This window comes from Leguminivora glycinivorella, chromosome 6 (assembly GCF_023078275.1).
Source record: "Leguminivora glycinivorella isolate SPB_JAAS2020 chromosome 6, LegGlyc_1.1, whole genome shotgun sequence".
Lineage (NCBI taxonomy): Eukaryota > Metazoa > Arthropoda > Insecta > Lepidoptera > Tortricidae > Leguminivora > Leguminivora glycinivorella.
In genome coordinates, this window is record NC_062976.1 from 2,895,811 (window position 1) to 2,908,687 (window position 12,877).

At 43.7% G+C, this 12,877-nt stretch overlaps 1 protein-coding gene across 1 annotated transcript in view; it reads right to left on the reverse strand.

Annotated features, from left to right (window-relative positions):
* LOC125227090 (tribbles homolog 2-like) overlaps positions 1-10,105 on the reverse strand; it is a 35,430-nt gene extending 25,325 nt beyond the window's left edge. Inside the window, exons 1-3 of the mRNA XM_048131283.1 lie at positions 9,812-10,105; positions 9,320-9,687; positions 5,678-5,967 (exon numbers count right to left, since the gene is read on the reverse strand). Of these exons, the coding sequence (XP_047987240.1) occupies positions 5,678-5,967; positions 9,320-9,601 (572 nt within the window). The 5' untranslated portion in view covers positions 9,602-9,687; positions 9,812-10,105. The remainder of the gene's footprint in view (positions 1-5,677; positions 5,968-9,319; positions 9,688-9,811) is intronic.
* Between the last annotated feature and the right edge of the window lie 2,772 nt (positions 10,106-12,877).

The window sequence follows — 12,877 nt, forward strand, 5'->3', positions numbered from 1 at the left end:
GCTGGGTGGTTTTCGGCGGTCAGCGACCTTCGCTCGCGCCCGCCCGCTCCGAAACGGCGCAAGCGACGGCAGGTTTCAAGAAGTGCAAAACGAAATAAAAAGTATCTCCCCGGGCATACTTAAGTTTCTCTGTTGCTAGGCGAGATAGCTGGCGAGATGGAACGGTATGGAACGGTGTTAAAATGGGTGGCGTGTGTCGGCGGTCAGTGATTCCTTAGTCGGTTCTTGTTGAGCGGCCATGTGAAACGAAGAGGGCGCAATTATGGCATCTCCAAGACTTGTCCCGGGTTAATTGTTGGCACGTGCAAGCTTTTTGCCCGCGGGGCGAAGTGAATGCACCGAAGGGTCGCGTGCGACGGGCCGTAAAACCATTTTTGCGACGTGCCTTATGCTTGCCCTAACCGAGCACCGTACTCGTACCTCGGCTCCGAGCGATGACTCACAGAATGATATCATGACATGACACCGGTCCCGAGATCGTGCGGTAGGCGAGAGCGTCGCGTTCGAATGTAGATTTAGCACAATAACTGCATAGGGCAAGGTAATCGGCCTTATTTGGTTAAGCCAATGCGAGCCAGAACGCGCCAGCGACTTGACAAAGATGGAATTGCGGCAGCATATCATCATGGCCACCGTGTCTTTTTCATTACGTTGATGCAGTTGCATATTTATTGGTTTATCTGATAAATGGCCCCCTGTTTCGACAGTGTGTTTGTAGTAGGTTTAGCGCACACGGGTGGCATATCGGCGGATAAGTGCGCGTTACGCAAATCCGCAGATATGTCGGCGCGCCCGCGCCCGCGTCGCTTGTGCAAGGTTCTGCAGACCTTTGTTTTACGCAACCAGATCGATTTAATAGCGAGTCGTGCGTTTTCTCAGCTGTGCTAACTGCTGACACAACGTAATGCGACAATGAAATTCTATGAGAGCAGGATGTTAGAAAAAAAATTATAATACTTTATTGTAACAGTCAGGAAACCGGAACGCCCTTCCTAAATGACAATAAATGTGTTGTTCGATGCAAGGTGTAGGTAAACATGAGCCCATTATCGCTTCGGATTCCGTTCACAATCGGATCTGCTTTTGTATGGGTGACACCGATGTCCGGCAATTTATTTCATCGAATGTCTCGCAGCCCGTTTTGCGCTTCCTGCTGTACGGGTGACATTCGCCCGACTCTCTCGGCGGCCGGTAGCCGCGTCCGGTGTTTTCGAACCACCAAAAAAGGTGCGAACACGCGTTATTTATAGCAGTGACGAATAGTGTCGGACGTACCATTTATTTTCAGGTTGAGGGAGAGGCGTAGGTGTGATTGTAGCGTCGGAATCTAAAATTGTAGTCATTAACCTTCCCGGATTCAAGGTGAATGACGAGTCTAGACTTGGTCGATTATCGATTAACGTGCTTTTGTGGGCTCGGGCATCGGTTCCGCTCGATCGAGGAGGCGCGGGCGCAGCGGCCGGCGACGACATTGGCACAGTTCGGGCGGCCTCACCACGCGCGAACGAGGTCGCGAAAACGCCCCGAAACCGCCCGTCTGAATCATTCCCCTATCTTTTATAGAGACACGCCTGCATGTGTCTGTGCCAAAATACCGATTGAGAAAACTACGCAGCAAATCGCAAATTTGTAACCAAGGGTTCATTATGCAAGAGCAATAACTCTCATGATGGCCGATGTTATACAATTGTCGAGAAACTAAGACGTACAGGATTACCGAGCGCCCAGTATTATGCAAATACGTCGTTGTAATGTTGCTTGCACCACGACTTTGGCAACTGGGTTTCAAAACGTTTTCAAAAGATGTAGGCGCCGCTGCCGCGGGCCGCGATGGCCGCGCGATACGATGCGTGTTTACAAAACTGTGCGTAGACTGAATATAGACTGTTTCTAAATTAGAAGGAAATGCGGTGTCAGCCGGTGGCCGGGCTGGCATGCGTCTGGCGCGCCGCATTTCTATCGCGAACCGATTTGGCACATCCGCCGGCGAGTGCCAGGCCCGTAAATATACCGTCCCGTTAAAACAGTGCGAATACACAGACACATTTCTCTCGATCCCGACTCGAGTTTCCGCGTGCGACCGGTTATTGGGTGTAAACATCTTTCAAGCCAGGTAGCAGGATCATCGGCCGAGTTGAAGCAGTTTGTGCGGCGTATCGCGTTGCGTAATCAAACGACGCTCACCATCATTGTTTGCAGTGCATTCGATCACTCGATCCGGCTTCTGAACGCGTTACGCAAAAAACGAGGGTTTTGTTTTGTTACCTGGATGCATCAAACTATTATTATTTTGGCGTGGAGTAGGCGGGATGGGATCGACAATGCGCCGGGACAATTTTACCTGGCCGTGTTTACAAAGGCTTATGTATCTACGGCGAAACGTGGGCTCCAGCGTGTCTGGTGTAGATTCGCCTAATTCCATAGTAAAATAGAAAAAAATAGCGTAGAAAATGTCTTGTTTCTACAGATCACGTGGACAAAGACCATCTCGCGTTGCATGAATGTATTTCCGCTCCAGCGTTTCCTGTCCGTCATGCCGAAATTATGGATGCATTATTCCGTATCGGCAAATGTAGTTTACGGCCAAACATCCGGCTTTCCTACGTCAAATCCGCAGCAACGTCACCGCCGAGAATAGCCGAGGTAATTGCTTGTTTGGTTTAACAAAGGAGCCTTCCTGTGTAAGATTAGTCAAATGTTTCATGTTCAAGCGGGATCGCACGAGATAATCCGAGGCCTCGCTACCTGCGTTATCGGCCCTGCGACCTCGATTTCCTCCCCAAGGCCTGCGTCCGGATACGCTCGAGATTTCTCTTGATAGTTTCTAGTTTCATATGAAGTTCCCATTCCATACAGACACAAAAGCAACATGCGGCGTTCAGTGAAAGCAAGAAGCAAGTTCCGATTTGCGACAGCGATTAAGTTTACACCGACAGCTTTCTTTGACACGGCGCTAACGGAAACTTAACCCAGATTCTGGCAAAGGCCAACCGCCTCGGCCGAACACTAGTCGGAATCCTCTTAGACAGTTTAGCAAAGTGATGCCATTTCGGTCCTTTTGCCGCCTCAGAACTCGATTTCGATGCAAATTCTATTTAGTCGAAGATCGGGACGATCACTGAAAAGTTTCAGTAGGTATACATTGTAGGAGTAATTCAAAAGGAGGAGGTTCAATACTTCTTCATTTTCATGTCAAAGAACCGTCTTCGCGAAGCACTCTCGGGTGCTCGGTGAAAAAAGTCCGTTTTAATCTCAAAGGACATGAAAAACTACGGGCGAGTGTTAAGAAAATCCACTTCAAAGCGTCAAAGAGAGTTGGAAATCAATATTAATGTTCTTGTTTACCTTTGAGACGGGACGGGATGTTGATCGCGAGACCCGGCCGCGTTCCGGACGGCTCGAATTTATAATCAGGGGTGCCTTTATATCGCAACACGTGAGAACGGAGGTCGCGGGTCGCGGGGCGGCCACTTGCTCCGGTCGCACCTTCACGTCAAGACAATTCTCACGACTGCAAACACCAGCTGTATAGTTGAAGTGGTCACCGCCACATGTGCATAATCATTAGATTTTTTAGGGCTAAACAAGGGCAGCTGCTCTTTATGATAATAACGCGCGGTCACGCTGCCCATCTGAATAATCACACAAAAACGACTCCTTTGGGAGCGATTAGGCATCTGTCGGGATGATGGAATACCCGGGTCAGTATATACGCCAAGTTACCTCCTGACCTAGAGGCGAAGGTCCGTTAGAAACAAAAACGTTTCCGTTCCGAAATCACACATGCCAAAACTGGAAGCGCATGTGCAATATCCTGTCTAAATACTTTAATAGCCAGACGAGCAGACTTCGGCCGGCGAGGTTGCGTCCCGTTTGCCTAATAACTGTTGTGTTTGTGCACGCACACAGTTTCATCTCGTCTTGCAAGTATGCGCGCCGTGTGAGCCGCGAGCTCCTTCAATCTAACTTTTATCTTTGACTTTGAGCTCGGGTCTAATAACCTAATGTATGTAAAGCATTCCTGCTTTGAGCGGCAACTTTGGCAAAGGCTTCTCAAGGCACACTCGCTCTGCCATTACATAAAGGGTAAAGCAAAAGTTTTTACATTTGAGGCACGGTCGCGGTGCTTCCCGTTCCGCATCGCGGACCGCTTTTGACAACGCCGGCTTTGATGACGCGCCGCTCAAAAGCGTATTAAATTTTACCTTTTCTCTCTGTCTGTCCACTCAAAGCGGACTGAATTATTACTGTTGCGTAAATATGTAGATGGGATTCGTTTTATCTGGCATTTTGGCGGGAGCGGTGTCTGGCGGGAGCTAAGCCTATTTTCCAACTCGAGCAGTCTGCGGCTCGGCGGTCGCGTCAAAGGCGTGCTCGGCGAATGTCAGCAGGGACGCGGAGACACAAAGGTCAAAGGAACCATTACGGTCAGCTCCCGACTGCGGAGGCGTAACGAAAATTGTCTCAGCGGGGACGGCGGGATAACTTAATGCGTACACAAAAAGGCTGGTTGTTGCCCCGAACGTGGGAGGGTGGCCGGGGGCGGGCGGTTTCAGATTTATTTGCGTCAACCGCATTTAACGAGGATCAGACAAATGCTTGAAACAGTAGCTGCGGAAAAAATCTACCTTTTTTACTATACAATAAGGCAGCTTTATCTCATTAAATCAACAATGGTAAAGATGCGGGCAGGTGAATGGTGGATTTTTATTTGAAGGTTGAGGAATGCGTTTGTTAATTTGGTGTTAAGGGGTGCATAATAATCTGGGAGTATTGTCGAGGGGTCGTGGATCACCTGACGAGCGCGGCGCGGCAGGTAGCGCGGGAGCTGCGCGCGCGCACCGCGGCTCACCCTTGACCCGATTGCGGCGCGGTATTGTACGCAGCAATGACACCGCTCGCCTTGAGCCGCTAGCATTGCCGGAGATATTCGCAACAATGGAGGCCAGATAACATTTCAAAAGTTCGAAAATCCGCGGGCTACCGTTCGACGTCGTAATTAAAATAGTTGAGTAATCCCCTATGTGTGATTGTCTTATTGTAACGTACGTTTTTTGTTGGAAAGGTGAACCGTTTGGGCAATATGTCGTTAGATTGTCGATAAGATTGATCACGTATTCTGTGTCATGACAGATAATGGGTGAAGTTGGCGGTCGGTGCAGGGACCGGTCGGGCCGCGGCCGAGTCGGTGGCGACAGTAGGTACTGTAGTTAGGTATCGAGAACGCCGCTATCATAATTAAGGCGACATGCGCCGCATGTTCATTGTCGGTAATGAATGACTTGATAAACCATTTATCGCTGTCGTGAGGCGCTATCGGCGAAGAAAGGAAATGACGCGCTACTTAAAATACAACAGCATTTCCGTTTCCCTTCGTTTTTTATACGCCCAATATTCTCACGATCGATCTTGACTAAAAAAATAAGGATGTAATCGATCGATCTCTATTGCAGCCGAGATATTAAATACTTGCGTCAGTGTTTCATCGAATTGAGCACATCGGCAATCGGAACCGCGGCCGGCCGACTTTGTTTCTGTTGCGCTGTTTCGAGGGATACTAATGTCGTATTACAAACTATTGCTAACTTGAGATTACTTAAACTTGCGAAAACGTCATGACTCGGTCAGTTTGCACACATCTTACACTACATAAATTGCATTGTAGTAAGACACTCACCTTTGGGGATCCGCAAAGACGAATTTCCTGAGTTTGAGGTCTCGGAGCACTATTCCCTGTTCGTGGCACGCGGCCACCGTCTCGGCCATTTGTCGGAAGAGCCGCCGAGCCTCGTGCTCGCGCAGCCGTTTCCGCGCCCTCACGTAAGAATGGAGATCAGAGTGCGACCGAGGGAATATTAGGTAAACTCTCTTGTCGCCGACTAGAACTTCGTGGATGGGGTTGACGTGCGGGTGCCCATCGAGGCGGTAGTGCGCTTGTAACAAACTGCTGCAGTCTCGGGACACCACCTGCGGAGAAAACAATCATCAGTCTACATCCTAGGCCCAAACATCTCATGAGCGTAAGCGTTTTCCCTATACTCCTGATCAAACACACGAGACAAACAAAACTTCTGCAAGGGTTCAGAAACGCCTTTGTAAATGTTGCTCAAAAGTATTAATGAGGCCATGGCAATTTTCTTTGACCCACATTTGTTTGGTTGCGTGATGGGTCCGTACCGATCGATTCAATTTAAACTTTCAACGAGTAAATCTCGGAATTTTGTAAAGGAACTAACTGTTACAAAGTAAGGATGCGTACGGATCTTTGACTAGGTAATAACCATTTATTAGATTCAAAAGGGCCCGTTTCAAAGAGACTGGGATTTAAAAGGGCTAAGTCTAACGTGAATAACGAGGTTGAAACATTTGAATAGAGCTGACCCTTTGCAAATATCGGACCCCGTTGGCTTCAAACGGAATTCCTGGTGACTAGTATCTAGTTTAGAAATCAAAGTAAACGGTAATTCTTGTTTATAATACAGATTATGTATGTCTAGAGAGGATTCCTTGGGAATGTATTATTATACGGGCTCTCATCACTATGTCAGCATAATAATACCTAGTTTGAAAATAAATTTAGTTGAAACTATATGCGAGCTTGGTAATTCTTGAGATACTAATTACAACGGATAATTTATTAGTTTTTACTGTGTAGGAAACTTTTGGTCTTGATTTAAAACGATCGAGAGTTCGCTCATGGCTTGTACCAGGATGGCATGACATCGAACAGTTATTCCCGGCTAACGACTGCAGTCACAATTTATTTCCGAACGAGCACGAAAATGTCAACGACATTGTGGACGCGAATTCCAAATCTGATTTCCCGACTCACGAATGATGAATCACGTTTGTCGCGTGCGTCCAACAATTTCTTTTTCCGACGCAAACATTTATTTATAGGGCTCACAGTTTTAGTAAATTATATTTTGAGTCATATCGCTAGACGCGCCGACGCTTCGTTCTAGATAAAAAAACTGGGCGTTACGAAAATATACACGACCTTATTTCCAAGGTATTTTCAGAATAGAGATATTGATAAAATTCGCAATGTTGACAGAGCACTTGATAATATTTGGCATCGAATGCGCTTTACGGGAGCTAACCTAGTTACTTGCCGCTATCTTTATTTGATAGTCGCTTGCAAAATATGCATTTGGCCTTAGCAACAGCTATTGAACCCATTGCAGTATCCGTTTTTAAACGGTACTATTGTTCTTGGAATTGCGATCGCATCGATACTGGCATCGATTGTCTCTTAGCTTACGGTACGCTGCAATGGCCTACTAAGTACATAATTTTTTCGAAGTTTGGGCTCCGTTATGTCTGCGTGCTATCACGGCACGGCCGCTGTTGTTTAGTGGGAGGGGATAGGAGGGGCCCGCTAGCCTCGCTGTGACATTCGACGCGTTATCAACAGACTATTTCACAATGTCAATGAGAAGGTCTCGTTTATTTTAGGCGCGGCGTACCACGTGTCCGATTGATAGCCGATAAAAAGTTAAGAGCATAGACAATTTCGCAGTTTTGAATTAGAATGCAGACTGCCGAGTTCGAGTAGCCGCGTCATATGAGGCATGTATACAAATGTGTCAGTCGTGTTGGTAAGACTGTGTTGTAAATACGTTTAGCAACGTCGTTGCCTCACGCAACCTTGCCGGGTTCTCACGAAGGAAGTGGCTATTCTGCGCCTTGACAATACCGTATGGGCCTTTGTCTAGATTCATGTTATCCTGCATTGCCTAAAATTACTGTAGAAGGCTATCATTCGTGATGACGTTAGTCGCGATGTTATCAACGGTGATGAATCATTGAGGCTTTTTGGGTGGAGAGGCGACATAACGTCAGCTAATGATAATTAAACGCTAATAAAACAAAGGCTTATTGTCTTTTTAATGTTGTTTTGTATTTCATTGTAAAAGATAAGATTGGTAATAAGTGTAGGATAATCACTACTAATGTTTAATTGCCTTAAGATGCATTTTAAGTGTTAAAGGAGGTTATTGTTAACACGATCGATTGCGAAAAAGACACATGACATTGTTTGGTACAGCGGCCTACAAGACCGACCGAGCAGCGAGGCCGTGACATATAAAGCCACATCGCTTACCCATTAACAATGCATTTTAACGATTAATCATTTGTTTTTAATTAACGGAGTTTTTATACAAGGGTGTAATCAAGAGGACGATGCAATTTATTTTTTTTTTCAAGCCGCGCGTTATTTTTTAATTTTATTTGCAGCCAGTGACTTTTTAATTTTACTAGCGTGAGAAATCATAGACAAACTAATATATTTGCAAGTAGTACAATTGAGTAATTGCATAGAAAGGGCTCGGCATGAGGGTATATTATTGGGATCTGGGCTTATCTCTCCATGGGGTCTATCCCGTGGGATCCAGTCCCTTTACCCTTTTATACCATTTGTCATCGGAGGGGCAAACTTACGAATTCGTGGGTTGGTATTAAGTACACATACTTTGGACTTTGGACTGTTGTGGTCAGCTAATTTACATTTATAAAACATGTAATTACAAAGTGAAAATCTCACGTGGACTGTTATCAAAACATATGTTTTTAATGGATTTGTAAAACTGGACTTTGTTTTGGAATATTTTCTATCAAATATGGCTTTAAATTACATTGGACTATGAACAATTGGATTATTATAGGATTTTGATTTATTTTTAAGTGATTTCGTCAACCTTTGGTCTCTTACTTAAATACCTAAATAATTCAACAAAATAATAGAGGTAGGACATCTTTATTATGCCGTCTAGAACAAAGCTTGTGCCATTAAATGGACCAGAGGTCGATCGAAGCCAGATTACGCACTAATATCAATCAAACAAAGCTACGCAAGTGTTCTGTTGAAACCAGCCAGTTTCGAAACGAAACACGTTACGTTCTCATATCCTAGCTCTGAATGCTATTTCGGAACGCGCCATTTGTTTAAAAAAGTTACCTCATTAAGTTCATGGCGGAAACTTTTGTCTTCGTTATCAGAGAAATTAAAAAGTAAGATGACAGATGTCACAAATGTCACATTCACGTGTTTGAGTAGAAGTGTTTACGTTCCTATTTAATTGTAATTATGATTGTTTACCAATGTCTGATACATACCTAAAAGGTATGTAGGTATAATTTATATGTAACATCCTGTTGACGACATTATTTACCTACATCGACTGCGATATCGACAAAAGGATCTCGTAATGCCTACGCTTATTCAAAGGATTGTTTACCTACTTTTTACGTTGCCGTGGTAGGTAATAGCTAATAGCGTAGAGTATGACAACTATGACAAGCCGATAAAGCTCACCTTGCATACATATTCCTCTTGAGTGCGCACGTCCACACACCGACAAAGAGAGGATCCCTCGACCTGTTCCAACAGGAGGTACTTCTCGGCCACCAAGGCGGCCTGGAAGTGGTGCTGCGGCGGCTGCGGGCTCGGCGGCTGCGGGCTGGCGGCGGGCGAGGCGGGCGAGGCGGCCAGGCGCTCCGACAGCGTCGGCGACGCCGCTCGCTCCTCCTTGCTCGCCTCAGGGCCCGGCTTGCTCGCGCGCAGCGGCCACAGCAGCGACGGCGATCCCGGTTCCATCACTACACTCACACTGTCACTTATACACTTATATCCACAAAACACAAACACTTAACGATGAGGAACTACGATGATATGGACATGATCTGCAACAAAACAAACTACAATAAATACGCGAGTTGCAAAAAGTTATGCAATTTTAAACGAAACGAGACAATCGGCGGTTTAGTAACTTATTTGGCAAGATTACGCTAAAATAAAGGTACGAACCTTGAAATGATTTGCCCGGAGTGGATATCGTACCAAAATTTGACTGTCCGTGGCGGCGGTTAGTTCGCTTTGTTTTGACCGGAATTACGGGAAGCGTTTCCGTGTAATTCGAGCACAAATAGACAGGCCAATATTTTGGGCCGGTGTCCGCTCGGGTTGTTGTGAAATCAAACGAACACACGACCGACGCTCACTAACGCCATTGCGAGACTGACGGCGGAGGCGAGTTTGACGCGGCGCTCGGCCCGTTCGGATTTCGGCGCCGGCAACCGAACCAACGTCCAATGTCGACACACCGTCAACTTGCGTAGTACGCGAGCATACGCCATGCGGTCGGCAGCCGCACCGACGACTAGCTAGTTGTCTCTCTCTATCTAACCGTCCGCCGCTCTTCACCGATAAGGAAAGATTTCAGCCATTCATTTACGTTTGGCAATGCAATGTAGATGCCAAAATGTGCACATAATAACCTACTCACCTGTACCTACCTCTTTCATTTCAATAATTCAATTATATTTTTTCTTATTTGTTCCATAGCGACTTATTTACATAATAAAACGAAATAATTCTTAAAGTTACGTTTTATTAGGTAAACCGATGTTACTGAAATACTTGTAATTTTAATTTAGAAATTGAAATACTTTTTATTTAGAAAAGTTGAAATAGTCAGAAACTTACGTAAAGAGTGGAAAGTCTGAAACTTTTCCTACCTTTACACCGTGCGATGTATTTGTAAGGCTTGAATATGTAAATAGAACCAGGTTTCCTACAGGTACCTACGTAACTTGGCAGTTCATAATCTAAAATATGTGCCTATTTTTAAAATGCGGTACGTAACTTAGGGCTTACCTACGTCACACAACGTTATATGATTCCCTTGAGGAAAAAGTACCTATGTAACGTATCTGGGACTCTTGAGCGTCAAACCCTCTTGCGTGCTTTAATAATTACTCAGCTTTCATACAAAAAAAAAACTAGATAAATCCAAATCGGTTCATCCGTTCGGGAGCTACGATGCCACAGACAGACACACACACACACACAGACAGACAGACAGACAGCTTGCCGGAGCGATTTAAAGACTCGAGTTAGTAACATTCATACTCCCCGAGTTACACAATGTTTTTCATCACACTCGCAATGCAAAAAATATATAAATAGATGTGAAAAAGTTAAATACGGTACAAGAAATTTCATTATTCCCTTGGGAGAACGATTTTTCTATAACTCACGCTCCGCCTGCGTGCAATAGCACATTTAAAGTGCGGGTGTGATGAAAAAAGTTAAATGCGTTGAAATTATGATGAGCTATCAATATGGTTGCCAATATTTTATGTTGACTTGACTCTATCTAAGGTTGATTGAACTTGATTGTATAAATTCGTCCACTGCTAGTTTGCATCCATTTGAAAATATTCACAACTAGAGATGGGCCGAATACGAATATTCGGCCGAACATTCGGTTCAGCTGTTACCGAACCGAACATTCGGCGGAATATTCGGTTGAGCCATATTTTAAATCCTGACTTAGAGTTATAAACGTTTCATTGATTGGTATTTATGGGCACAAATTTATCTTACTAAGGCTCTTAATGTTCCTATAATTATAATAACAACTAAAAATGTAATGTTATAATTTCATTTTCTACAAATTTTTACAAATATTAGGATTTATAAATTTAACAGAATTTTCTTTATATAACAAATAATAAATACCGATAAATGTATTACCAAATGTAATAACAATTTAAAGTTTTTTAGTTAATAATTTTGAGTGCATTTTTAAGACAATTTTGGTTTTAGTTTCTTAAGATACGTTATTTTATATTCTAACGCATTTTTAACTCCCTTTGGTAGTTCCTTAGAATGCTGATATGTATAGGATAGGATATTAAGATGTCATTATCGATGAATTACGAAACAACTTACGCTATTTATTTACTTTGTTTATTCGGTAAATATTCGGCAATGTAACCGAACTATTCGGCCGAATACGAACATTGAAAAACTTGCCGAATACCGAATATTTACCGAATATTTGGCCCATCTCTATTCACAATGTTAATTAGATGTCCTGAACGAGAAAGGTAAAAAAATCAGAAATAAAAGTTTTTTACTGAACTTCTGATAAGGTCGAAACTCCAGTGATCAAATATAAGGCGGTAAGATAATTTTATTGTGGTCTGTTGCGAAATCGTCAAATAAATCATCATCATCTGCAATAGAGATGGGCCGAATATTCGGTAAATATTCGGTATTCGGCATATTCTAGGAAAAGTTTTTCAATGTTCGTATTCGGCCGAATAGTCACATTGCATCACCGATTATTTACCGAATCATAACAAAGTAAATAACTAATGAAGATCTTACGTATTCTATTGGATAATAAGCTCCTATTTTAGTAGCTTTCTAAGGAACTACTAAAAATGCGTCAAACTATAAACACAATTGTTTTGTAAAAAAGTTAAAAATCGTAGTTTAAGAGTTGAAAAGAGTTCAGAGTTGTTTTAACTAAGTTTTAGTTATCCACTAAATCATAAGAACATAGTTGTAGTATGTATAAACATTATCAATCATTTCATAGTTTTAATCTTAACATTCGCTTTAAAAATATGGCGTAACCGAATATTCGGCCGAATGTTCGGTTCGGTAAGAAATGAATTTACAATTTTATTCATCCCGACGTTTCGAACACTTTACAGCGTTCGTGGTCAACGGGTGACTGAGTAAAAATTACAATACGTATGCAAAAGCTATCAACATACAAGAAATTTAATAGTAACGAACCATGACCATAAATAATATAGATTTCTTTCTTTCTTCTTTCTTTTTTCTTCTCTTTCCTTTACATAGAAGGTAAGGCCGGTAAGGCCATACTTCCATAGGTATTTAATCGTACTTTTCTGCGTGAGAAGGTGAAATGTGCAAAGTTCGTAATAAAGGCCTAGAGTTTACACGGCCGATTTATGTGGCACACACTGACACAGTATAATAAAGATACTATCGTACAGTATGGCCATTGGCCACTCTCGCTCCCCGCTGAAAGTGACGCCCACCCCCTCTCGG